The 26,889-nt window shown below is 43.2% G+C and overlaps 1 protein-coding gene across 7 annotated transcripts in view; it reads left to right on the forward strand.

Annotated features, from left to right (window-relative positions):
- The window catches only part of LOC134336376 (endonuclease V-like), a 150,829-nt gene that overhangs the window by 81,702 nt on the left and 42,238 nt on the right, over positions 1-26,889 (forward strand). Inside the window, exon 8 of one of the 7 annotated variants that reach the window (XM_063030531.1) lies at positions 14,381-15,527. The exons of 5 other annotated variants lie outside the window; for them this stretch is intronic. In XM_063030531.1, the coding sequence (XP_062886601.1) occupies positions 14,381-14,389 (9 nt within the window). In that variant the 3' untranslated portion in view covers positions 14,390-15,527. Of the gene's footprint in view, positions 1-4,766; positions 5,709-14,380; positions 15,528-26,889 lie in introns of those variants that run through there. One more of the 7 variants, XM_063030529.1, reaches the window with a different exon arrangement.

A 26,889-nucleotide genomic window follows, 5' to 3' on the forward strand; every position in this document is an offset into this window, starting at 1 on the left:
AAGAAGTATGCATATGTTTAAACAGTTAAATTAAATAGGTTTTTAATAATGACTTCCGGTCAAGATGGCACCAGCAAACAATTCCTTGGGCAACATCTTTCAGATAGCAAATCTGTCCAATTATTTCACTTGTCCTTCGCCTTCTGCTTCTTTCTGTCTTGTCTGTGTTACGGAAACTGTTGGAGCCAGTGACGTACAGTTCGGAACTCGATTGAAGGATCCAGCACTACGCTGCGTCCAGAGAGCTGTCTTGTGGAGATCGGAGATGGGGGGCCAAAAAGGTCTGAGAACACAAGCTGACTCATGGAAAAGACCAGCGGCAAGGCACAACTCCATCTCGAAGTGGCGAGGTAGATTGAGACATTGAGGTGAATGCGAAAGGGGTCAGCGATGGCTCTCAGCAGAGACGGTCATCAGCTGCATTGGCGCATCCATCCCCAGGTCAGCGGCAATAGGACCCCGGTTGGCAGTCACTCTCTATGGAGGACTGAGTTTGTGCGGCTGCTCTCCTTGTATGCAGACGAAAAGGAGTTTCCCATTTCTGAGGTCTATATGATTATTGGACTGTACCGTTGGTTTCCTTCGGTTTTTTGGTGTTTTTTTTTTCTGTGTGGACAGCTGGGGGGGTGGGTGATCTGTTAGTTTTTGTGTGTAAGGGGGAGGGTTGGAGGTTTGGTGCTACTATCACTGTTCCTTTCTACGAGTGAGGGGGTTGGGGATTGTTATGAGCAGGGGGTCGGTGAAAGTTATTGTGGCTGTTTTTTGCTGCAGTGGAGGGGTCATTTTGGGGTCTGCAAGTTTTGTTTCTTTTCTGTTTCGTGCTGATCAAGCTGATGTCTTTTCTTTCATCAACACACAAATATCAGAGTTATATTCTACATGCATACTTCGACAATAAAATGAACCTTTGAAACTTTGAAGTAAGTAGAGCAAAATGAGAAGTACTGAGATCGTGTTCATAGGTTCAATGCACAGCTGAAAATAAAGTTATAGCTATTAAACACACATTTATTTTTGAAGATCACATAGGAAAAATAACTATTACTGTGAGTCTGAAACTCTCCAGCTCCAAATCTCATTTTTCCCATTCACACAACTGTTTTTATAATGTAATTTTATATAGTGCAAGGTTTATGAGGAGCACAACAGCCACATTGTAGCAGAACCACCTGTATTTCTCTATTTTAGTTTATTATTGAGAGATGTTTCCAACAACAAAGGATACTCTTGAATATGAAGAGCCTTGTGGCTGCAGGATTTAGTGGACACAGACCCAGCATCAAGATTAACGTTATAAAACCAATAAAAATTTACAACAGAAGAACATGCATCAAGTCTGTGCCCTTCCAGAAAAGGGGATACCCAGTCTAGCCACAGTCTGGCGTGACCCTCCCAGTTTAGCTGCTAATTTCATATTAACTTAAGGTTAGGTTCTGATGTTTTCTGGACCATCTCTCTCCATACCATAATTTAAACAGTTGAAAACTGTCCTTCATGCACCCCCCCCCCCCCATACCTCTCTGTCAAATTCCAATCCCACTGCATCTCCAGCCTTGGGGCTGAGGAAGTTTCTCTCCCTCTGTTTCTTAAGCATTACCTAAGAACTTAAGAGTTAGTGGCTTCCCAAGTAGGAGTGGAGCACATTGAAAATCACCCATTCAAATTTCAAAGTAAATATGTTATCAAAGTGCACCATATGTTACCCAGAGATTCACTTTCTTGCAGGCATTCACAGTAAATACAAAGAGACACAATAGAATCAGTGAAAAACTATACACATAGACAAACAACCAATGTGCAAAAGGCAACAATTGTGCAAATACAAAATGCACTCAGAGCGGCACGAGTCATATTGCAGACACAGGAGTCAGTAGACGCTGGAATTTGGGGTCCTGATGTAGGGTTTCGGCTTGAAATATTGACAATTTCTTTCCTCCCAGAAGAGGCTGCTCAGTTCACTCAGTTCTGCCAGTAGATGGTTTATTGTAAGGAGATGGCACATTGCTGGCCACAAGAGGGCAGTGCAGTATTTTCTGTTGCACTATCAAGTTATATAAATATTTAATAACATTGTTAATCTCATAAAAATACTGAACATAAATCCAGAAGTGTATGATGATTCCAATTTCTTCTTCAAGACAGACTGATTTTAGTGCATTCAATAAAATAGATATATCTTTTTGAACTTAGGGCAAAATCAACTCATTAAAATCATATTCTCAACAATCTAAATACATTAAGTTTCAGCATCAGTCACTTAGCAAGTCCTTGCATTTTTAATTCTTGCATATTTTCATAAGGTACTGTACGAATATGTAAAATTCATAAACATAATAACCTTGTGATGTCTCACAAAGTTTTGTTTTCATAGATTACATTCTTTTGTAGGTAAGTATTTATGAAACTTGTGGCCTACATTCTTTGAAAATATATGACCACAAGATTTAAACATTATTCAATCATGCAAAGATGTAAAGGTTCACGGCGAGACCCTGAAAGACACAGACCACCTCCCTTAGAAGTTTGTTGTAGCAAAGAATGGTATCAATGATTGATATTCATCACTGCCTTCGGGGCAGCAGAACAGCCTTTGAATAATTAAGGAACAATGTATTTAAAGATACATCTGGCACAAAACTCATGGTCAACCAGATAGCAGTAAATCCTGCCCTCCCTTATGTTTCTGAAACCTGGATTACCTACAGACCATAAGAAATAGGAGCAACACTAGGCCATTCAGCCCATTGAGTCTGCTCTGCCATTTCATCTTCGCAGATTTATTACCCTCTCAACCCCATTCTGCTGCCTTCTCCCTGTAACCTTTGAAGCCCTTAATAATCAAGAACCTGTCAACCTCCACTTTAAATATACCTAATCGCATAGCTTCCACAGTGTCTGTGGCAAGAAATTTCACAGATTCACCACCCTCAGGCTAAAGTTGTTCCTCTTCATTTCTGTTCTAAAGGGGTGTCCTTGTATTCTATGGCTGTGCTTTCTGGCCCTAGCCTCTCCCACTATAGAAAACGTCATCTCCATGTCCGCTATATCTAGACCTTTCAATATTTGATAGGTTTCAGTGAGGTTCCCCTCCCATTGTTCTAAACTTCAGCGAGTCCAGGCTTAGAACCATCAAACCCACCTCATACATTAACCGTTTCATTCCTGGGGTCATTCTCGTGAACCCCTTCTGAACCCTCTCCAATGCCAGCATATCTGAGGGGCCCAAATCTGCTCAAATACTCCAGGTGTGGTCTGACCAATGCCTTATAGAGCCTCAGCATTAGATCCTTGGTTTTATATTCAGTCAAAATGAATGCTAACATAGCATTTGCATTTCTTGCCACTTTGCCAGTCTTGGAAATGACTGTTTCAGAGTTCAAAGTAAATTTATAACCATATAACCATAACAGCATGGAAACAGGCCATCTCGGCCCTTCTAGTCCATGCCGAACTCTTACTCTCACAAAGTACATACATATCACCATATACAACTCTGAGATTCATTTTCTTGCAGGCATACTCAATAATTCTCTCGAATAACAATCATAACAGAATCAATGAAAGACCGCACCCACCTGGGCATTCAACCAGTGTACAAAAGACAACAAACTGTGCAAATGCAAAAAGAAGGAAATAAATAAATAAATAAACAAACAAACAAACAAACAAGCAAGCAATAAAATATCGAGAACATGAGACCTAGAGTCCTTGAAATTGAGTCCATTGGTTGCAACATTTCAATGATGGGGCAAGTGAAGTTTCACGAGCCACACGGGATGGTGTTTAGGACCATGAGTCTGCATCGGAAGCACACAGAAGCTCTGCATAAGTGGAAGAAACGCCCATCTCGAGTACTTTCTGCCTCATCTGAGGAAGAGTCTGAGGTTCCCTCATCGATTCCCTCAGCGCAGAACCAATGTGGCTCATCGCCCTCCATCCCATGAGACTGACTAAGTAGAAGTAGGAGATGCTAGGTAACTGAAGTGGAAAATTTTGATCTGTTTCTTTGAAAAATGACCACAACGGTCTAATATTATTGCACGCAGCTTTGCATCAAGAAAGCATATGATTTAGGGGACTGTGAAAGTTTGACAGGAAATGAGTTCTGGTAGCTATATTTCCTTTGGAGTTTGAGGAGATTTGGTATGTCACCTAAAACACTTGCAAATTTCTACAGATGTACCGTGGAGAGCATTCTAACTGGTTGCATCACCGTCTGGTATGTGGGCGGGGGGGTGCGTACTACTGCACAGGATCGAAGGAAGCTGCAGGGAGTTGTGAACTCAGTCAGCTCCATCATGGGCACTGGCCTCCGTAGTATCCAGCACATCTTCAAGGAGCGATGCCTCAAAAAGGCAGTGTCCATCATTATGGACCCCAACGCCCAGGACATGCCCTCTTCTCATTGCTACTGTCAGGAAGGAGGTACAGAGACCTGAAGGCACACACTCAACAATTCAGGAACAGCTTCTTTCCCTCTGCCATCCGATTTCTGAATGGACATTGAACCCACGAACACGACCTACTTTTAAATTTACATTTTTGCACTACTTATTTAACTATTTAATATAAATATCCATATTGTAATTAACAGCTTTTTCTCTATTATTATGTATTACATTGTACTGCTGCCGCAAAGTTAACACATGCCCCAACATATGCCGGTGATATTAAACCTGATTCTAATCACAATGCTGCCCACATTGGCAGTGAGTCCTGCTAAAGGGTCTCTTCTCAAAGCATTGACTATCTACTCCCCTCTACAGACGCTGCCTGACTTGCGGAGTTCCTCCAGCATTGTGTGTGTGTTCCTCTGAGTTTCCAGCGTCAGCAGAATCTCTTGCGTGAATGGAAGGGAGATGACAGTATTCCTGAGAAAGACTTGATGAAGGAAGTGAAAAGATGCGGCAGCAGTAACTACGGAGACCCAAGAGACTGCAGATGCTGGAATCTGTAGCATCAAAACCGTCTGCTGGGGAAATCAGTGGGTCGAGCAGGTTCCGTGGAAGGAAAAAGATTGTTGGTGTTCGAAACACCGAGGCAATGACAGTTCCTTTGTTTGTTGCTTCATAGAAACTAGTGTACTCCGCTTGGGACTCAGGCACATTGTGTAGGCTGAGGTGTCTTACCTTATGCCTGGAATGCCCACACCATAAACCACTTAATGCTGGAAATATAAAGAAATATACATCATGGTACAGGCATAGAGGATTCAAGCTTCAAGCGTATTTGTCACATATACATCAAAATATACAGTGAAATGTATCATTTGCGCTAACAACTAACACACTCGACAGTGTGCTGGAGGCGGCCCGCAAATGTCACCACACATTTCAGCACCAGCGTAGCATGCCCACAATCTTTTTTATTTTATTAGAACAACACAGAACACAACAGCAAAACAAGCCCCGTTCCTCCCTCCCACCCATGCAGACACACAGTTCTTTAACCCCAGGACAGGCTGCCTTCTCTGGCCTCCAGCCTCCAGCGGACTTGGACTCAGACTTGAGTTTGCAGACATTGGATTTCGACTCCTGAACAGACTCAAGATTCACGGGCTCAGCTCTGGCTAACGGGCCTTGATTTCCAGACCCTTGGGCCTCGATCCTCGGTATTAATCCCAGCAAACGCCAATTGCTGAGCACTAAGCCTCAAACTCCAGACTTGTCGAGGATGGGGTCTGGACACTAGGCCTCGAACACCAGCCTCACAGACTGGCAATCCCGGGGGGGGGGTGGGGGGGGGTCACTGGAGCTTGATCGTCATGCTCTCACCTTGAGAAGCACAGAGTCGACACTTTTATTGCATTGATAACTAGTTTTGATTAACAATCAGATTAATGATCAAAGAAGGAACTCAAAAGACAGGCTTCATCCATTAGCATATACTCAGTGGCCACTTTATTAGGTACCTCCTGTCTGTTATGGTCTTCTGCTGCTGTATCCCATCCACTTCAAGGTTCATTGTGTTGTGCATTTAGAGATGCTCTTCTACATACCACTGTTGCAACACGTTTTTTTGAGTTACTGTCGCCTTTCTGTCAGCTTGAACCAGTCTGGCCATTCTCCTGTGACATCGCTCATTAGCAAGGTGTTTTCACCCACAGAACTGCTGCTCACTGGATGCTTTTTGTTTCTCACACTATTCCATGTAAACCTTGGAGACTGTTGTGCGTGAAAATCCCAGGAGATCAGCAGTTTTTGAAATACTCAAACTACACCATCTGGCACCAACAATCATTCATTCCACAATCAAAGTCACTTAGATCACATTTCTTCCCCATTCTGATGTTTGATGTAAACAACAACTGAACCACTTGACCATGTCTGCGTGCTTTTATACATTGAGTAGCTGCCACATGATTGGCTGATGAGACATTTGCATAAATGAGCAGGTGTACAGCTGTACCTAATAAAGTGGTCATTGAGTGTTTATTGCTAAATTACTCAACCTGATCACCAATCTTGGATCATTCAGATAGCATTTAATATAGATCTGTTCATACTTATTATAAATATTTAATTTTAATCAATTTTTCTGTCAGGACTATAATTGTCTTGTTTATTTTAATTTTTTTGCTTCCTATTAACTGACTAATCCTTCAGTTTGGAAAAACAAATTCATAGGCAGTTTCATAAATATGCATCATGACATTTCAGTGTTGGAATTAAATAATAGGCAGAACCTCACCAAGATAATTCACTTATCAGGGTTGCAGTTCAAACAGAGATAAGATTAGTCACTTCTGAGCTTTGTTCACGGAACAGGATAAATCAGGCACTGCTGTCAATGGGGCATCTGTCATGTTTAATATTCTAGCTGCCTGTTCAGCTTTTAGATGATTTATTCTTTTTTAAACTTGAAAAAATGGTAGGAACTGAATAAGAAATTTCTGGCGATGGCAAAACGGAAAATTAAACAAACCTCTGTTCTGTTCATTCTTCCCTTCATGCTTGCAATATTATTTATTACTTATTTATCATATCTTCTTTTTTAATATTTGCGCGGGTTGTCTTCTCTTGCACGTTAGTTGTTTGTCAATCCTTGTGTGTAGCTTTTCATTGATTCCACAGAGTTTCTTTGTGCTACATTGGATGCCCACTATAAAATTAATCTCAGAGTTGGCGACATGGTGACATATATGTACTTTGTAATCAATTTACTTTGAACTTTGAACCTTTCTTTAAATCTATAACTTGGAGTTATAGGTAAAGATTGAATAGGTTTGGACTTTATTCCATGGAGTGTTGGAGAATGAGGGGAGATTTGATAGAGGTATACAAGATTATGAGGGAGTATAGATAGGATAAATGCAAACAGGATTTTTCCACTGTTGTTGAGTGAGACTAGAACTGGAGATCATGGGCTAAGGGTGAAAGGTGAAATGTTTAAAGGAACCTGAAGGGGGTCACCTAGCTTCACCTATCACCTATCAGCTTGTATTTCTTCCTCTCCCTCCACCTTCTTTCCAGTCCTGATGAAGGCTCTCAGCCCAGAGCATCAATTGCTTAATTCCTCTCCTTAGATGCTGCCTGACCTGCTGAGTTCCTCCAGCATCTTGTCTGTGTTGCTCATGTTTAGAACATAAAGCTCTCCTGCGAGTGAATTGATCCATTTATGGTTATGATTAGCTAAAGAGAGTCGAGAAGAAGCCCATATGGAGTGTAAATATCACTGTGTGGGCCAACTCGTCTGCTGTTCGCAGGGATGTGTTTCAATCTATCTGTTGAAGTTAAAATGCTCACATCCTGTGTTACAGCATTCTGCTCTACCCCCGCTTGCAGGCAGAGAACAGCAAGCACTCCTTAGAGCTACAGAGCAATATGCAGACACAGAGAGCCCACCCTAAACTCACACGTCTACCAGCTGGCAGCAGGGCAGTGTACATGGAGCTCTAGGAGCAATGTATTTGCCAGTTCTCTTCGTAGGCGCATGAGGTTCAGCAGGGAATAAACATTACATCAAAAAGGACACGGTGTTCAGTGTTCGCAAGCTGACTCCACAACCTACAGTCTCACTTCCAAGGACTTTACAACTGTCAGTTTTACTTCTTTTCATTATTTGCACATTTTTTTCTTTTCTATGGTTCTACAATTACTCGTACATTGTGTTTTACAGTATTGCTTTTATATTTATGTAAATTATTGTAATTTTATGTTTATTGTGTTGTATTTTGCTGCATCGGATTCAGCGTAACAATTATTTTGATCTTTACACTCGTGTACTGAAGAATGTGGGTGGCAGGATGGAGATACGTCTCTACCAAAGGAGGTGTAAGATGCTGCTTTCCCTCCGCTAGCCTGCAGGTCACCCTTGGGCAAAGTGTATCACCTGCTTAGCCCACCGATCAGGGTCACGTGAAGCCATGGGAGCAGGTGGTGGATGGTCGTATGAGCAGCCGGTGCAGATCACAAGTCCTGGTTATGAAACCACTGACACCAGGCGGACAATCTCTGAAGAGTATTGATAGTGGCTGGGGTCACCACTTTTGTAAAGACACTGTCCAGAAGAAGGCAATAGCAAACCAATCCAGTAGAAAAATTTGCCAAGAACAATCATGGTCAGGGAGACCATGATTGCCCACGTCATTCGACACGGCACATAATGATGATGTCATACAACACGGCACATAATTATGATGATGATGATGACTGAAGAATGACACTAAACAATCTTGAATCTTTTGCACATTGGTTGTTTGTCAGTCTTTGTTTATGTATAGTTTTTCATAATTTCTGTTGTATATCTTTATTGAAAATAAATCTCAAGGTAGGATATGGTGATATATATATATATATAATAATAAACTTACTTTGAACTCTTGTAGTATTTTTAGGCTTACTTCATAGTCATTAACATCAAGGCTATAGAAAAACTCGTACCCAATACCTGTGTTTCATACACTAACTTCCCTGTTTCTTAAATTAATTACAGTAGATTTCCCATGTATATTACACTAACTGCATTGCCTTTATTGTTTTCTTCTTGCTCCTCAGTGTGACATGAATAGCAATAAGAAATGAGTTGCTTTCTCTGGGGTGATGTGGTTTGTATACACTGTATGTTCTGTAGACCAGACTACAGTTCATCGGCACGGCCTGTGATATCTCTCTTTCACTCTCTGTGATTGTACGTCTTAATCAGTTCTCTGAAGGTGCAATTGCAGCAGAGCAAATTACCGCAATCCCCAGGCAACCATTTTTCTCTGCTATCTGTGGAGGTGTGGCACGGCAGATGACATGTTGTCTTATTTAGCACTGCAGCCCAACACTGATTAAACTCGATCAGTCAAGGCAAGGAAATTTGGCCCCTGCCCTCCCCTGGGTCTCATCCTTCTGACCTTCTGATTCATGACTGATTCACATGGTCAGCCAACAAAATAACCTCTCCCGATACACAGATTTCATGAATATGTTATTAATGATCATTTTGAACCTGAGATTGGCGACTTAACCTCAGTGTAATTTTGCCTTGTTTCATAGATCCTGACCTTCAGATTGTTTAATTCTATGTCTTCTTCTCAGGCGTGGAGAAAAGATGTAAGAGAACTCGCATAGTCACATAGCAACTGCTGTACAACCGACACGACAATTTGTAAGGGAAACACATCGAAAGATGCTGTGTTTCCGTGAAATGTTGACATGGACATGGAGAGGATGTGTCCAACAGTGGGAGATTCAAAGTTCAAGACTTTATTTGGAAATGCACAGAGGACTGTGTGTCTCGCAAGACGATTCGGGTATTCCCCAACCGGAAACCTTGGATGAATTATGAGGTCAAGTTCCTTTTAAAGGCTAGAGCTGCGGCTTTTAGGTCCGGGGATACCAGTCGCTACACGGAATCCAGGCGTGAACTCCGGAAAGCCATTAAGGGCGCCAAGAGGCAATATCGAGCCAAGTTGGAAGCCCAGGCTAACCAGAGGGATGCCAGTAGACTGTGGCAGGGTCTAAATGAGATCACTGGGCACAAAGAAAAGGCTGGGAATATCAATAACTGTGGCGCTTCTCTTCCTGACGAACTTAACGTATTCTACGCAAGATTCGAACAGAAGAGGAGCGTCCCGCTCCCTCCGGATGAACTGGACCTGATGGCATCGAGATTCATCGTCACCGAGGAGGACGTTAGAAGGGCCTTCCTGAACATAAATCCAAGAAAGACGATGGGCCCAGATGGCATCCCAGGACGAGTTCTCCAGGCCTGTGCAAGCAAGCTAGCTGGAGTGTTTGCTGACATCTTCAACTGCTCCTTGCTTCAGTCTAAGGTCCCCTCGTGTTTTAAGAAGGCAACAATAATCCCAGTGCCGAAGAAGAGCAAGGTGGCATGCCTGGATGACTATCGACCTGTGGCTCTGACATCAATTGATATGAAGTGCTTCGAGAGATTGGTTATGGTACACATCAACCTCAGCCTACCAGTCAACCTCGACGCTTTGCAATTCGCCTGCCAGAGCACAGGTTAACAGCAGATCCTATTTCTCTGGCCCTACATTCCTCCTTAGAACACCTGGAGAATAAAGATGCATATGTAAGGCTCCTTTTCATTGACTACAGCTCTACCTTTAGTACCATCATTCCAAATAAACTGATTTCTAAGCTCCGGAACCTGGGCCTTAGCACTCAGATCTGCAGCTGGATCTTCAACTTCCTCACAGACAGGACCCAGGCTGTAAAAATAGGGGACAAGCTCTCCTCTACAATCACTCTAGGCACTGGTGCCCCACGAGACTGTGTACTCAGCCCCCTGCTATACTCACTGTACACCCATGATTGTGTAGCTAAGTTTCCATCAAACTCAATATATAAGTTTGCTGATAACACAACAATTGCAGGCCGTATCTCGGGTAATGATGAGTTTGAGCACAGAGAGGAAATTAAGAACCTGGTGGCATGGTGCGAAGACAATAACCTATCCCTCAACGTCAGCAAGACGAAAGAATTGGTTGTTGACTTCAGAAGGAGTAGCGGACCGCACGACCCAATTTATATCGGTGGTGCGCAAGTAGAACAGGTCAAAAGCTTTAAGTTCCTCGGGGTCAATATCACAAGTGACCTGACTTGGTCCAACCAAGCAGAGTTCACTCCCAAGAAGGCCCATCAGCACCTTTACTTCCTGAGAAAACTAAAGAAATTTGGCCTGTCCCCTAAAACCCTCACTAAATTTTATAGATGCACCGTAGAAAGCATTCTTCTAGGGTGCATCACAACCTGGTATGGAAGTTGTCCTGTCCAAGACCGAAAGAAGCTGCAGAAGATCGTGAACACGGCGCAGCACATCACACAAACCAATCTTCCATCCTGGGACTCACTTTACACCGCACGCTGTCGGAGCAGTGCTGCCAGGATAATCAAGGACACGACCCACCCAGCCAACACACTTTTCGTCCCTCTTCCCTCCGGGAGAAGGCTCAGGAGCTTGAAGACTCGTACAGCCAGATTTGGGAACAGCTTCTTTCCAACTGTGATAAGACTGCTGAACGGATCCTGACCCGGATCTGGGCCGTACCCTCCAAATACCCGGACCTGCCTCTCGGTTTTTTTGCACTACCTTACTTTCCATTTTTCTATTTTCTATTCGTGATTTATAACTTAAATTTTTATATTTACTAATTTTTACTATTTTTAATATTTAATATTTGTAATCCAGGGAGCGGGAAGCGCAGAATCAAATATCGCTGTGATGATTGTACGTTCTAGTACCAATTGTTTGGCAACAATAAAGTATAAGTTCAAAGTACATTATACTGTACAACCTTGAGATTCGTCTCCTTACAGGCAGCCACAAGACGGAGAAACCCAAAAGAATCTGTAAATAAAAAGACCGTCAAACTGAGAAAAAAGACAAATCGTGCAAGCAGTAAAATTGAGCAAATAATATTCAGAATAAAAGTGAGTCCATAGACACAGAGCAGCCGGAGTAGGCCATAGCCTCAGCCTCGGTTTAGCGCAGAGCCAAATAACTGTCGCGGAGCAGCCAGCAGAACCAGCCTGACCCTCACCTTTCGTCCTGACTCTCTGCCTTTTCAATCCAACTGGTCTGGTGTTTTAATTGTCCAAACATCAGGTCGTTCCATGCACTCGGACCCAGGCCCCATCGCATCGATATGTTCTAGGCCTGGACCCCAGTGCCATGTTTCAGCCTGTACCCGACCTTCCCAAATCATTGGCCTGGCACTTAGATCGATCATACATCACTCTCAGTTTAGGTGGACAGGCCTCGAATCTGCCTCTCCTCCACTGTCTTTGCCGTAAAATGCCTCGACCTTGCCCTGACTTTGTCTCGAGCATGTGTCAACCTTGCCTCAGCTTCACCTCGCACCTGCCCCCTTCGACCTCACCTTCACTCGCCTCTCCATTGTTTGTGATGATCGCTTATCATAAATTTTACAAGAAGGGGGGGTTATTAACAAAGTGTTTACTTGTATCCTTTGTTTTGTTTGCCACCAGTAAATAGTTGCTGGGTTTCACCAGCGTCATCTTAAACCAGAAGACCAGTATAGAAGGATGTTCCTTCAGAATTGAGATGAGGAATTTCTTTAGCTAGAGGGTAGTGAATCTGTGGAATTCATTATCACCTACTCATTAATAGAAGTATCTAATGCCACCAGAGCTGTGGCCAAGCCATTGGATATGTGTAAAACAGAGGTTGATATGTTCTTGATTAGTAAGGGTGTTAAGGTTATGGCATTGAGAAGGAAAATAAATCAGCCAGGACTGAATAGTGGAGCAGACTTGACAGGCTGAATGGTCTAATGATGCTCCAATATCTTATGGTCTTATGGCTTCTTGCTTCTGGCATACAGTAAAGACACTGGGGCTATCTCTGCATTGTTTGGAGTTTAGAAGAATGAGAAATAATTTGTTGAAACATGTTTTAGATAAGGTATCATGCAAGAGTTGAGGTTAAGAGTGTCCCAAACCAGGGACAAAGTTACAAGGTAAAGGGTCAGTTATTCGAAACAAAGGAGCGTAGGAATATCTACTCACTGGGATCTTGGGAATTCTCTACTGCTTGATAGTCATGGAAGTCGGGTCACTGCACGTACTTAAATACGGAGCGGAAAAACTCTTGAAAATGGGTTTGTATGGAGGAAAAATGGAAAAGAGCTTTAAAATAAATCAGCCATGATGAAATACGGAGTAGGCTCAATGGGCCAAATGGCCTAATTCTGCTCCCATGTCTTATGGTCTTATAGTTGAGTGCTGAGGGAAGAGGAGCTAGAGCCTAGGGTAGACCAGCCATGATTGGATTGAATGGCAGACAAGGTTAAGGGGGGAGGTGACTTACTCCTGCTTCTATCCTTATGTTCCTGGGCAGTTTCGCCCCTGAGCTGCTGTCTTGAATTCAGAGAATTATTAGTTTAATTAGTTCAGCACAATATAGTGTGCAAAAGGGCCTGCTTTATACTCTACTTTTCAATGTAACAGATAGAAATGAATATTTGTTCGTGCACATCTGTCCTCACCCCATTCTCCCACCGCCAAGCTGGAGATAGGGTTCCTCATGTCCTCGCCTACCAGCCTCTGTGTCCAGCACATAATTCTCTGTAACATCCGCCATCTTGAATGGGATCCCACTAGCAAGCAAATCTTCCCTTCCCCCCCATTTTCTGATTTCAGCAGGGATCGCTCCCTATGTGACTCCCTTGTCCATTCGTCCCTCCCCACTGATCTCCCTCCCGGCACTTATCCTTTGAAGTGGAGCAAGTGCCACACCTGACCCTACACCTCGTCCCTCACTACCATTCAGGACCCTAAACAGTCCTTCCAGGTGAGGTGACACTTCACCTGTGAGTCTGTTGGAGTAGTCTACTGTATCCAGGGATCTCTGTGTGACCTCCTGTATATCAGTGAGACCCGACATAGATTGGGAGACCGCTTTGCTGAGCTCCTTTGCTCCATCCACCTCAAAAAGTGGGATTTCCCGGTGGCTACCCATTTCAATTCTACTTCCCATTCCCATTCCGATATTTCAGTCCATGGCCTCTTCTACTGCCGCGATGAGGTTACAGTCAGATTAGAGAAGGAACACCTTATATTCTGTCTGGGTAGCTCCAACTTGATGGCATGAACATCGACTTCTCTAACTCTGGTAACTGCTCCGCCTTCACTATTCCCCATTCCTGTTTCCCTCTCTCACCTGATCTGCCCGCCCATCACCTCCCTCTGGTGCTCTTCCCCCTTACCTTTCTACCATGGTTTTTTGTCCTTTCCTATTAGATTCCCCCTTCTTCAGCCCTTTATCTCTTTCACCAATCAACACTTCCCAGCTCTTTACTTCCCACTTCCCCCTCTCCCGCTTTCACCTTTCACCTGCCACCTAATACTTAATCCTCCCTTCCCCCCCCCACCTTCTTATTCTGACTTCTCTCCTTCCTTTCCAGTCCCGATGAAGAGCCTCGGCCCAGAACGTTGACTGTTTTCTCCCTTCCATTGATGCTGCCTGACCTCTGAGTGCCTCCAGCATGTGTCGCTTTGGATTTCCAGCATTTGCAGATATTCTCATGTTTTAGAAATAAATAGATTTTTAAAAATGTTCCCTATGAACTAATCCCAGTGCTATGAAGGGAACTTCCCAGCCAGCTACTAAACCAGCCAGATATCAGAGATCATCATTACTGCAAAATTATCACTTAGCAGAGGACGAGAGTATTGAGTGTCTAAATTCATTAGGATATGATTGGCCCATTTATCGCTGATTCACTTTACTGTATTATACAACTATATAACAAAGTCCAATTAAACAAAGACAAACATTCATAACTCTTGACTGTCTGGTTGAGCTGTTAATAACCTGTTCGTTGAGAGAATGACATTGGTTGTTAAATGAGGAGAGCTCATGCCTAGAACATAGGACAGAGAACAATACAGGCCCTTCAGCCCATGATGCTCTGCAGACCTTTTTACCTACTCTACAATCAATCTAACCCTTCCCACATAGCCCTCCATTTTCCTACCATCCATGTGCGTATCTAAGAGTATCTTAAATACCCCCAACGTATCTCCAAAGGGAAAAGTCCCAGTTCACTCAACCTACCCTCATAAGACATACTCTCTAATCCAGGCAGTATCCATCCAGAGGCAACCAGAACTGGACATAATATTCCAAGTGTGGTATAGCTACTGCTATGGTCACCTCTGTACAATTTGGTGCTGCTATGCTTGTACAAACCCTGTTAGAAAATTCAGTCACTTTGGCTCTGGTGAAATAGTAAATGCACCGCTACGGTGTGGATAAATAAAATATTCCAATTGCCCAGTTCTCTAGTGCACTGTATTCATTTATGCGATTTGTATAAAATTATAAGAGCCGTAGGGGAGAGCTGAACGTCCTGCTTGCTTAAGGAAGGTAAAGTGTCTTCCATAGCCTCTCCTTTCCGGGTGTATTGATTCACCCAGGACTACTGCTTGGCTTGCCATGAAGGAGGTCACTCGCATATGGCCCCTCGTACACAACTGCACCCATAGCAACACCCTCACGTGGCATCCCTGTTCTTCCTGAGGTTGCTGTGTATGGCACGACTGAGTGCCCAGCGGTATAACTGGGCGGGCAGGCTGGGCTCATCGGCCTCAGCTGGCAGCCTGCCTAGGAGAAGAACAACTCCGGTTTCAAACCCGGGTAGGTGGGACTGGTTAGCCTCGCCAGGCAGTCTGTCTCGGAGAAGGAGAACTCCGGTACTCCTTGCAGTCGCCACAGTCGTCGCAGCTCGCTGTGCCATTGTAGAACATCCCCCCGGCCTAAAAAGTGGAATGGATTCTCACTGTAAACCTATGCAGCGCAGGCGGGAAGAAAAGTCCTATAGCGATGGAGATATTCCCTCCTGATCTTCACGAGCGAAGAACCAGCCACCATCACCATCGTAAGAGCCAGAGATTGGGTATAAAAAAATAGTGATAGGGACCTCCTGTCCCAGTTTGGGCAAAAGGGAGATGAGAAAGAGGAGTGTGAAGCAGAGTTCTAGCTGAATTTTCCTCAATCCTTCCTCCCTCTCTACTGTCAAGAAGTTCAGAGCTGATTTTCTTGTATGCAACAATCACTACTGAAATGTAGGTTGCCACTGAAGCACTCCAAAAACATTCTGTTTCAAGATTCGCCCTTGGGTAAATCAGTAGAGAGGCATCGTGATGGAAGAAAGGACCATGCTCAGAAGGCGTAGACTGGGAATATGCTTCTCTGCTCAAGTCCCAGTCACAAATGAGGTGTCAAGCAGTGAGAACAGAGGGAGAGAGCAAAGTAAAGAAAAACATCTGTTCTGTTGTGTGGTGGACCCGGAACACCACCCCCTCAAGTTGATTCTGCCCCCCCCCCCCCCAACTGAGCCAGCAGTCTGTTGAATTTACAGGAACTCAAGGAAGGTGTAAAGAAAGAAAAATAGGTGATTAATATTTGCAAAGCAACTGCACTCTAGTCATGTTTTGGAAATTAGTCCGTGTTGGAAACTTAAGCAGAAATAAAGTCATTTGTAATGATGCAGAGGTGGTCAAGATCACTGCAGTCCAACACTGCATCTACTATTTCCCATGTGAATAAAACACAGATCCACATGACAGAAGCAATCATGTGCAAATCTACAACCCAGAGGTTAATGGATCCAATTGGTTTTTACCCAGCTGTTTATATTTTTATCACCCATTTCTGAAACACTAGCAGTTGAAGTAATTTGTTGAGCTCAACATCTTCCGGCTCAGTCTGAATAATACATGAAATGCGGTGATGTACGTGTGTCCTGGTGGAACCAGCTCTTTGTGCATTAGTGATGTCAGTAGGCTTGCAGTGAGATTCCCAGCAGTGCTTCCTTAACCCAATCAGTACCAAACACTGCTCTGCATAAAGACACAAACATGAGGAAATCTGCAGATGCTGGAATTCCTGACAAAGGATCTCGGCCTGAAACGTCGACTGTACCTCTTCCTAGAGATGCTGCCTGGCCTGCTGCGTTCACCAGCAACTTTGATGTGTGTTGTCTGCATAAAGACAGTGAGTGTAGGTCTGAAGTCAATTTGCTGAGATTGTTACTAATCTCTCCCTCTCAACTTGACCAGGCAGTAGTAAGACCAGCTCTTTCTTGACTGGTGAAATGATTTGAAAACGCCCAGTGATGGACTAGGAATATCTGAAAACTCTTTATACGTGACCTGGAGTCTCCATGACCTCAGGGAATTTTACGAGGATCTCTAGGTCTCTACAAGCAGTAAGAAGTGAACAGTGTAGCAGTTACCCCGTCAGTTTACAGCGCCAGCTTGAGATGAGTGTGCTATGTTGACACCAAAAGCATCCTCAACGCCAACAACACATTGTTTCAATGTGACAAATGAGGCTAATCTTCAAAATCTTTAAAAAAAAATTAAACAGCAGAAAATAGGAGTAACACACAAAATATTGGAACAACTCAGCAAGAGAGGAGTAGAGAGTCGATCAACACACGTAAGAGTTGCTGGTGAACGCAGCAGGCCAGGCAGTATCTCTAGGAAGAGGTACAGTCAACATTTTGGGCCGAGACCCTTCGTCAGGACTACCTGAAAGAAGAGCTAGTAAGAGATTTAAAGAGTTGATGTTTGGGCCGACACTCTTCACCGGGACTGGAAAGGAAGGAGGAAGAAACCAGAATAAGAAGAAAATAGCAACAGGAGGAGACACTCAGTCCTACAAGCCTGCCCCTCGTTCAATGTGACTGTGATTGATCAGCCCCATGCCTCATTTCCTTTGTGTCAGTCCTCCAGAGACCTCAGTTCACCGATTTTTCAAAATGTCTCCATCACTCCTGAGTTCAGAGGGTCTCATTGAACTCTCACCCACCTCACAGTTCCTTCTCCATGATCTCTGATGCTCTCCCTCCATTCCCCCACCTTCTTATTCTGGCTCCTTCCCTCTTTCTTTCCAGTCCTGATGAAGGGTCTCAGTCCAAAACATCAACTCTTTCTTCTTCTCCATAGATGCTACCTGACCTGGTGAGTTTTGTGTGTAATATGGATGTAATTTTCTTTGCCATTTTGGATAGGACAACTCTTTCATTCTTCTAAATCCCCCCCCCCCCCCCCCACAACCTGCACGTTGTTTAACTTGGAAGTCTTGGAGCTAGCCAACCACATGATTATAATGGATCATTTCAGCCAGGTAAGCCTAGCCTATTTGTGAATCAATGTATGGAAATCTGAAAGTAAGAGAAAGTGAAAAGCTCGTTGTGTTCCAACTGAGGCATGTAAATTACTTAATTTAGATGTTTAGAGACAATTCTAGACCAGATTAGAAAGTTATAGGAAAAGTAGTGATTTTCCATTCTAATGCAGTGCTTTGTAAGTGGATACATTGAAGACTGCAGATGGTGGAATCAAGCAAAAAATGAGCTGCTGAAGACAATCAAGCAAAAAATGAGCTGCTGAAGACACTCAGTGGGGCAGGGAGCATCTGTAGTGGGAACTGGACAACCAAGATGAAGAGACATCAACTCTCCATTCTCTCCACGGATGCTGCCTGACCCTCTGAATTCATGTAGCAGCTCGTTTTTTAACTCCAGTGCTTTTAATTATCTGAATAAATTATACATACTATGTAAATCAAAGGATATCTGAATAAATTATGTTTACTATATGTAAATCAAAAGGCATCAGAATAAATTATACATACTGTATGTAAATCAAAGGACATCAGAATAAATTATACTTTATATAAAACTACTGTGGCAATGTTTACATTGTAGTGTGCAGTCACAACATTCAATCTTCCCAGCACTAAATACAAGGTCAATGTAAAACAATACAAGGTCACTTTACAGTGCCAGCGATGGAGATCGGGGTTCAATACCTGCTGCTGTCTGTAAGGAACTGGTACATTCTCATCATGGCCAGATGGGTTAGGGTTAGTAAGTTGTGGGCTGTTACACTAGTGCAGGAAGCATAGCGACAACTGTGGGCTGACCCAGCACAATCCTTGACTGATTCTGATTCTGAAGTTTGGACAGGAGAGATTCCTGGTTTCCTTGTGGAATGAGGGAAACACCACGGTTACAAGGAATGTCAAATAAAACCCACACCTCTTTTAAGGATGTCCTGCTCTTGGGATTTTCCTTGCTGTCATCATCAGAAACATCAGATGCTTCTATTTAAGGCTTTAGAGTTGCATGATGAAGAGACCTCAGTTACATTATAAGGAGATATTTGCATACTAAAAGGAAGAATGCTGTCTCCTGGTTATGTCACTCTTAAGTTCACAATGTGCAATGGGTCATCCTTGTAACGGACGTCGTTGTTTTGGAGGTGGATCCACCGTTTGATCACAGTTTGACCTGTGTGAAGAAATTGAGTAGGACAGAGCTTGTTTAGAAGAATGAGTGATACATGCAAAACACTGGAGATGGATAATTTGGCATAGGTCCTCTATCCTTCAATAAGATCACTCCCCGTTCTTCTAAACTCCAGAGAGTATAGATCTTCAAGAGATCTTACAGGACATTCTGTGGGTGTTGAAAATCCAGAGTAACACACACACACCAAATGCTGGAGGAACTCAGCAGTTTAGGCAGTATCTGTGGAGAGGGATTAACAGTCGACGTCTCAGTCCAGGACCCTTCATCACGACTGGAAAAGAAGGGGAAAGAAGCCAGAATAAGAATGTGGGTAAGAGAAGGAGTAAAATCTGTCAGAGAGCAAGAGAGATCAGTGAGTGGGAGAGAGGGTTTGGCCCAATAAACTCCCACCTACCCTCATTGCTCCCCCTCTCAGATCTCTGATGCTCTCCACCAACTTGCATTCCTTCTCTTCCCCATCTCCTTATTCTGACCTTGTATCCCCTTCCTCTCCAGTCCCCATGTAGGATCTTGGTCCGAAACATCAACTCATTATTCCTCTTCTTAGGTGCTACCCGACCTACTAAGTTCCTCCAGCATTTTGTGTGTAATATAGATGTAATTTCCTTTGCCATACTGGATAGAACAACTCTTTCATTCTTCTATTCCCCCCAACCCACACATTGCATGACCTGGAAATCTTGGAGCTAGCCAACCACATGATTATAATGGATCATTTCAGTAAGGGAAACCTAGCCTATTTGTGAATCCATGTATGGAAATCTAGAAGTAAGAGAAAGTGAAAAGCTCAGTGTGTTCCAACTGGGGCATGTAAATTACTTAATTTAGATGTTTAGAGACAGTTCTAGACCAGATTAGAAAGTTATAGGAAAAGCAATGATTTTCCATTCTAATGCGGTGCTTTGTAAGTGAATACATCGGAGACTGCAGATTCTGGAATCGAGCAAAAAGTGAGTTGCTGGAGAAATTCAGTGCGTCAAACAGCATCTGTAGTGAGAACTGGACAATCGAGATGAAGAGACATCAACTCTCCATTTCTCTCCACGGATGCTGCCTGACCCTCTGAATTCATGTAGTAGTTCATTTTTTAACTCCAGTGCTTTTAATTATTTGAGTTAATTATACGTCCTGTATGTAAATCAGAGAACATCGGAATAAATTATATTTGCTGTATGTAAATAGGAGGACTACTGTGGCAATGTTTACTTTGTGGTGTGCAGTCATAACATTCAGTCTTCCCAGCACTAAATGCAAGGTCAGTGTAAAACATTGCGGTGGTCTGGACAAAAAAAGCTGATAAACGACACCTAAGAGTAGTGGTTAGCACAATCACTTCCGAGCACCCAGCGATCGTGCTCGGGGTTCAATACCCGCCACCTTCTGTAAGGAGTTGTTACGTTCTCCCCATGACCACGTGGGTTTCCTGCGGGTGCTCCAGTTTCCTGCCACATTCCAAAGGTGTGCGAATCAGGGTTGGTAAATTGTTGGCCCAGGAAACATAGTGACGAATGCGGGCTGCATTGGTTGTTGATGCAAAACAACACATTGCATTGCATGTTTTGATGTTTCGATGTACACATGACAAATAAAGCTATCTTGTCCTGCTATATACAGAGAAATGCAAATGCTGCAGTAGAGTGATTTGTCAATCGTCGTGTTAACAAAGATAAAAGTTTACCTTCGGCTAACTAGTTGTTCAGTGTACAGACTGACCAAGTAGAACATGGTAAACTGCCTCAGTGACTGTCGTTCAGCAGCACTTGCATCCACGATGTTGAAGTGTTTCGAGAGGTTGGCGATGAAACATATCAGCTCCTGCCAAAGGAGCGACACGTCCTCTCCAGTTTGCCTACTGTCACAACAGCTAAATAGCGGGTGCCATTTCATTGGTTCTCCACTCAGCCCTGGAACATATGGATGCATACATCAGGATGTTCTTCACTGACTACAGCTCTATATTCACTACCATCCTCCCCTCAAAATAAATCAATAAGCTCCAAGACCAAGGTTTCAATACCTCAATTCCCTCACTTGCTAAAGAGCTGATTATTGACTCGGGAGAAAGAAACCAGGCTGCTAATAAGCCAGTTCACATGGGTGTTCAGAGGCGGAAAGGCATCTTTAAATTCCTCAGCATTATCTTTTCAGAGGATGTGTCCTGGGTCTAGCATGTAAGTGCCAGTACAGAGAAGACATGGTCGCACCTCTACTTTCTTCGAAGTTTGTGAAGATTTGTCACATCATCTTAAACTTTGACAAACTTCTAAAGATGTGTAGTGCAGGCTATATTAACTGGTTGCACCACAGCTTGGTGTGGAAACACTAAGGCCCTTGAATGGAAAAGCCTACAAAAAGTAGTGGATATGACCCAGTCCATCACAGGTAAAGCCCTGCCAACCAGTGAGCACATCTACACAGGAAAGCAGCATCCATCAGCAAGGACCCCAGCATCCAGGGGGAGAAGAGAGAATATACAGGATGGGTGGGGTCTTTGAATGTATTGGCTGTTTTGCTGAGGCAGTGAGAAGTGTAGACAAAGTCTATGAAGATTTAGGAAATATTTAGGAAGAACAGAAGGCAGGAGTGAGTAGGGCTAGGGAGAGATGGGAGAGGAGAAGGGAAGTTTTCCATCATGGGCACTAGCCTCCCGTCCACTGATCGTATCTTCAAAGGACAATGCCTCAGGAATCCGTCATTAAAAGCCCTCACCACCCAGTACATGCCTTCTTCCCATTATTACTATTAGGGAGGAGGTACAGGAGCATGAAGACTCACTCTCAGAATCTTAGGAACAGCTGCTTCCCCTCTGCTATCAGATTCTGAATGGTCAGAGGGGATAACTTCATTCAACTTCACTCACCTCATCACTGAACTGTTCCCACAAACTACTGACTCAGTTTCAGTGACACTCTTCAGCTCATGTTCTCGATTTCCATTGTTAATTAATTTATTATTATATTGTTTTTCTCCTTCATAGTTGCACAGTTAGTTGTCTTTGGCATATTGGTGTTTGTCGTAACTGTTGGGTGCAGTCTTTCATTGATCCTATTATGTTTCTTGGATTTACTGAGTATGCCCGCAAGGAAACAAATCTTGGACTTGTTTATGGTGACAAATATATACTTTAATAATAAATTTACCTTGAACTTTGAAATTTCATGACGTATGTCAGTGATAATATACCTTATTCTGATTTTGATTCTGATGTTTGGACAGAAGAGATTCCTGGTTTCCTTGTGGGATGAGGGAAACACCACAGTTACAAGGATTGTCAAACAGAACCCACACCTCTTTTTAGGATGTCTTCCACCTGGGATTTTCCTTGCTGTCATCTTTAGAAACATCAGTTGCTTCCATTTAAGGCTTTAGAGTTGCATGACAAAGATGTCCCAATTAAATTATAAGGAGATATTTGCATATTAAAAGAAAGAACACTGCCTTCTAGTCATCTCCCTCTTTAGCTGACAACCTACAATGGACCAGTCCTGTTAACGGACGTTGTTGTGTTGGAGGTGGATCCACTAGTTTGATCACTGGGGTAACTAATTTGACCTGTGTGAAGAAATTGAGCAGGACAGGCCTTGTTTAGAATAATTCAAAGATTCAAAGTACATTTATCATCAAAATAAGCATGTGGTATACAACCCTGAGATTCATCTCCCACAGACAGCCACAAAACAAAGAAACAGCATGGAACCTGTTCACAGGAGACATCGGACACCCAACACGCAAAAAATAAAAGATCAAATTGCACAAAGCGAAAAACACAGAATATAAAACATCAAACCACAGTCATTGAAACAGTCTAGGAATGTTCAGTTCAGTTTTGTTCTGTGTTGTTCATTGACTGCAGATCTCAGAGCTAGTCTGCCCTGATCAAAATAGCAAATGGAAAAAGAGTAACCGGAAACGAATCATAACGTGAACTAATCCACTGACCACATCGATTAAACCTTGTCCAAGACCCAAGACTCCAGCACCATCCTCTGGCAGCATCGAACGAGAGGGAGAGAGAGAGAGAGAGACCAGTCAGATGCAGACACACTCCGCCATGAGCAGCGAGCAAGAGCGAGAGAGAGACCAGTCAAACACAAGCACCTTCCTATGGCAGCAGGGAATGAGTGGGAGAGTGAGACCGGACAAACCCAGACAGATGGCTGATACATACAAAATGCTGGAGAAGTATAATCTGGCATACTCCATTAGGTCTTTTTTGTTTTAATAAGCTTGCCCCCCATTCTTCTAAACTCCAAGGGGAATAGACCTCACACAAGAGATTCTGCGGGTGCTGGAAATCCAGAGTAATGCATACAAAATTCTGGAGGAACTCAGCAGATCAGCCAGTTTCTATGGAGAGCAGTAAATGGGCAACATTCCTGCCAGAGACCCTTCATTAGGACTGGAAAGGGACGGGGAAGAAGCCAGAATAAGAAGGTTGGGGGTGTGGAAAAAGTACAAGCTGGCAGATGGTAGGTGAAGCCAAGTGAGAGGGAAGGTAGGTGGGTGGGGAGGGGGGGAGATGAGGTGAGAAGCTAGGAGATGATAGGTGGAAAAGATAAAGGGCTGAAGAAAAAGGAGAGGAGAATTGACCTTTGGAGAAAGGTAAGGAGAAAGGGTGCCAGGGTGAGGTGATAGGCAGGTGAGGAGAAGAGAAGAGGTAAGAAAGGAGCCAAGGTGGAGAATGGAAGAAGAAGGAAGGGGAAAGAAAACCAGAAATTAGAAATATTGATGTTCTTGCCATAGGGTTGAAGGCTACACAGGTGGAATATGAAGTGTTTCTCCTCCAACCTGAGAGTGGCCTCATCATGGCAGTAGAGGAGGCCATGGACCAACATGTCGGAATGGGAATGGGGTTGGAATTATAATGGTTGGCCACCAGGAAATCCTGCTTGTGGCAGCTGGAGTGAAGATGATTGACAAAGTGGTCTGAGTGTTGATTTCATTGTAAAGTTCTCAAAGGGATTGAAAACTGGGGAGAGTGAGTTCAGAAAGAGGCTCATAATCACACTATAAATGATTGGCTACTCAGGACTAAGGTGAGGTGAAAGGTTTCTTATCTCAGTTGATAGTCAATCTGAGCAAGTTCAAGGCTGAGACTGATTGATCTTTGAGAGGGATATCAGTAGCTATGGAGATCAGACAGGAGGGGAGAGAACTGAGGATTAATCTTGACATTACTCAATAAAAGAGAATACTCTGTGAATCACAATTCATCTCTTGCTCCTATTTTATGTTATGCCAGTATGATTCAGTTACCCAAGGCTTGGATTCCAAGACATTAGCTTGAATCTCACCAGAGGAGCTTGGAAATGTAAGTTCAAATAATCAAATGAACCTGGAATTGAAAGCCAGTGTCCGAAAAGATCAGACTGTGTTAAAAAAAAATGTCTTACCTGTTTCACTAACGTAAGTCAGAGAAGGTTTTACGTTGTCCTTACCCAGTCCAGTCCATGTGACTGCAGATCCACCAGTGTTATTGATCATTATTGATCATTAACAGTTCAGGGAGCAATGACATGTAGACAATACTAGCCAGCTTGTACTCCTTCCTATCCCTCAAGACTCTGCAGCTGATAGTGAGGTCAGCTGGGAAGATCATCGGGGTCTCTCTTCCCGCCATTACAGAGATTTACACCACACGCTGCATCCATAAAGCCAACAGCCTTGTGAAGGACCCCACACACCCCTCATACAAACTCTTCTCCCTCCTGCCATCTGGCAAAAGGTACCGAAGCATTCGGGCTCTCACGACCAGACGGTACAAGTTTCTTCCCCCAAGCCATCAGAGTCCTTAATACCCAGAGACTAGACTGACATCTACATCATTTATTATTATATTATAATTTTTCCTCTACTGTGACTATTGTCTTGTTTATTATTTATTGTACTGCCCTGCACTGTTACGTGCACTTTACGTAGTCCTGTGTAGGTCTGTCATCTAGTGTAGCCTTATGTTGTCTCACTTAGTCTACTGTAGTTTTGTGTTGTTTCTTGTAGCACCACGGTCCTGGAGGAAGGTTGTTTTGTTTTTACTGTGTACTGTACCAGCAGGTTATGGTCGAAATGACAATAAAAAGCAACATGACTTGACTTGAACATTCTTAAATGGCTTCTGCCCCCTTCCTTTCCAGTCCTGATGAAGGGTCTCAGCAGGAAACATTGTCTGATCGATTATTCCTCTCCATAGATGCAGTCTATGTTTTGCAATATGGGTAAACCTACCTTTCCCATGTCTGCTGGTAATGCCTTGCTGCTTGTCTTAATGGTTTCACAACTAGGCTAGGCAAACTAGGGACAACCACATCGAAAAAAAATCAACAGCTGACTCAGCTTAGTTGGCTGTCAAGCATATCAATGAATATTTTCGAAGATTGCTGCCATCAGCCAATCAAACAAAGTGAAAAATTCAAAAAACTGGAAAATGATGAAGGAACCACAAGTATTTAACTAAACCTGACTTTTAAAAAACTGATAAATATTTTGTTTGTCCCACTCCTCCAGGAAAGAAGCTATTAGGCATCCACGCTAAGACTCAGGAACAATTACTTCCTCCAAGCCATCAGACTGATCTACATCTCCACCCAATAACCCACCCACCAACGCCGCTACCTACACATCAGCCACTCCTCCACAATCCCTCAGCACCCTTGATCCCTCCCTTCATACACTGCAGCTTTACAGTCACTTAAACATTATGGTTTGTAAGATTGTTTTTATATTGTTGGTGTTTGTTCTGCTTTTTGTATTTTTATAATGCTGCAGCAGATCCTGAAATTTTGTTCTCCTTTACCCTCATGTACTGAAGAATGTCGATAAGCAATCGTGAATCGTAATACCTCGCATCTGTTCCACTGCACTGAGATGTGTGGGCTGTCTGCTTCTGACACACTTTCTCTGGTCAGATTGCTGGCAGAGCTGCCGGAGAATTACAGCGAGTCCGTGCTGTGCTGCCAGCCTCTGCAAGGATTTCAGTACCACACCACCGACTTCGCAGTTCATGTTATATGTGTTTCTGGTTTCTGCTTACTCCTTTTTTTTATTGCTATTCGGTGTGATTTTGACCAAGACAGACCAGCCCTGCGGCTTCCAGTCAACGAATGGCACAGCGCTAAATGAACTGAACTGAACATTCCTAGACTATTTCAATGATTCTGTGGTTTAATGTTTTATATTGTGGGTTTTTCACTTGTTTGTTGCCATTTGTGTGATTTTTTTCCCGTTTTTGTGCATTGGGTGTTTGAAGCTTTCTTTGTATGGGTTCCACAGTGTTTCTTTATTTCTACTTTATTGTCGCCAAACAATTGGTACTAGAACGTACAATCATCACAGCGATATTTGATTCTGCGCTTCACACTCCCTGGATTACAAATATTAAATATTAAAAATAGTTAAAATTAGTAAATATTAAATTTTTAAATTATAAAACATAAATATAAAATAGAAAAATGGGAAGTAAGGTAGTGCAAAAAAACCGAGAGGCAGGTCCAGATATTTGGAGGGTAGGGCCCAGATCTGGGTCAGGATCCGTTCAGCAGTCTTATCACAGTTGGAAAGAAGCTGTTCCCAAATCTGGCCGTACGAGTCTTCAA

The sequence above is a fragment of the Mobula hypostoma genome, chromosome 22 (genome assembly GCF_963921235.1).
Source record: "Mobula hypostoma chromosome 22, sMobHyp1.1, whole genome shotgun sequence".
NCBI classification, from domain to species: Eukaryota; Metazoa; Chordata; class Chondrichthyes; order Myliobatiformes; family Myliobatidae; genus Mobula; species Mobula hypostoma.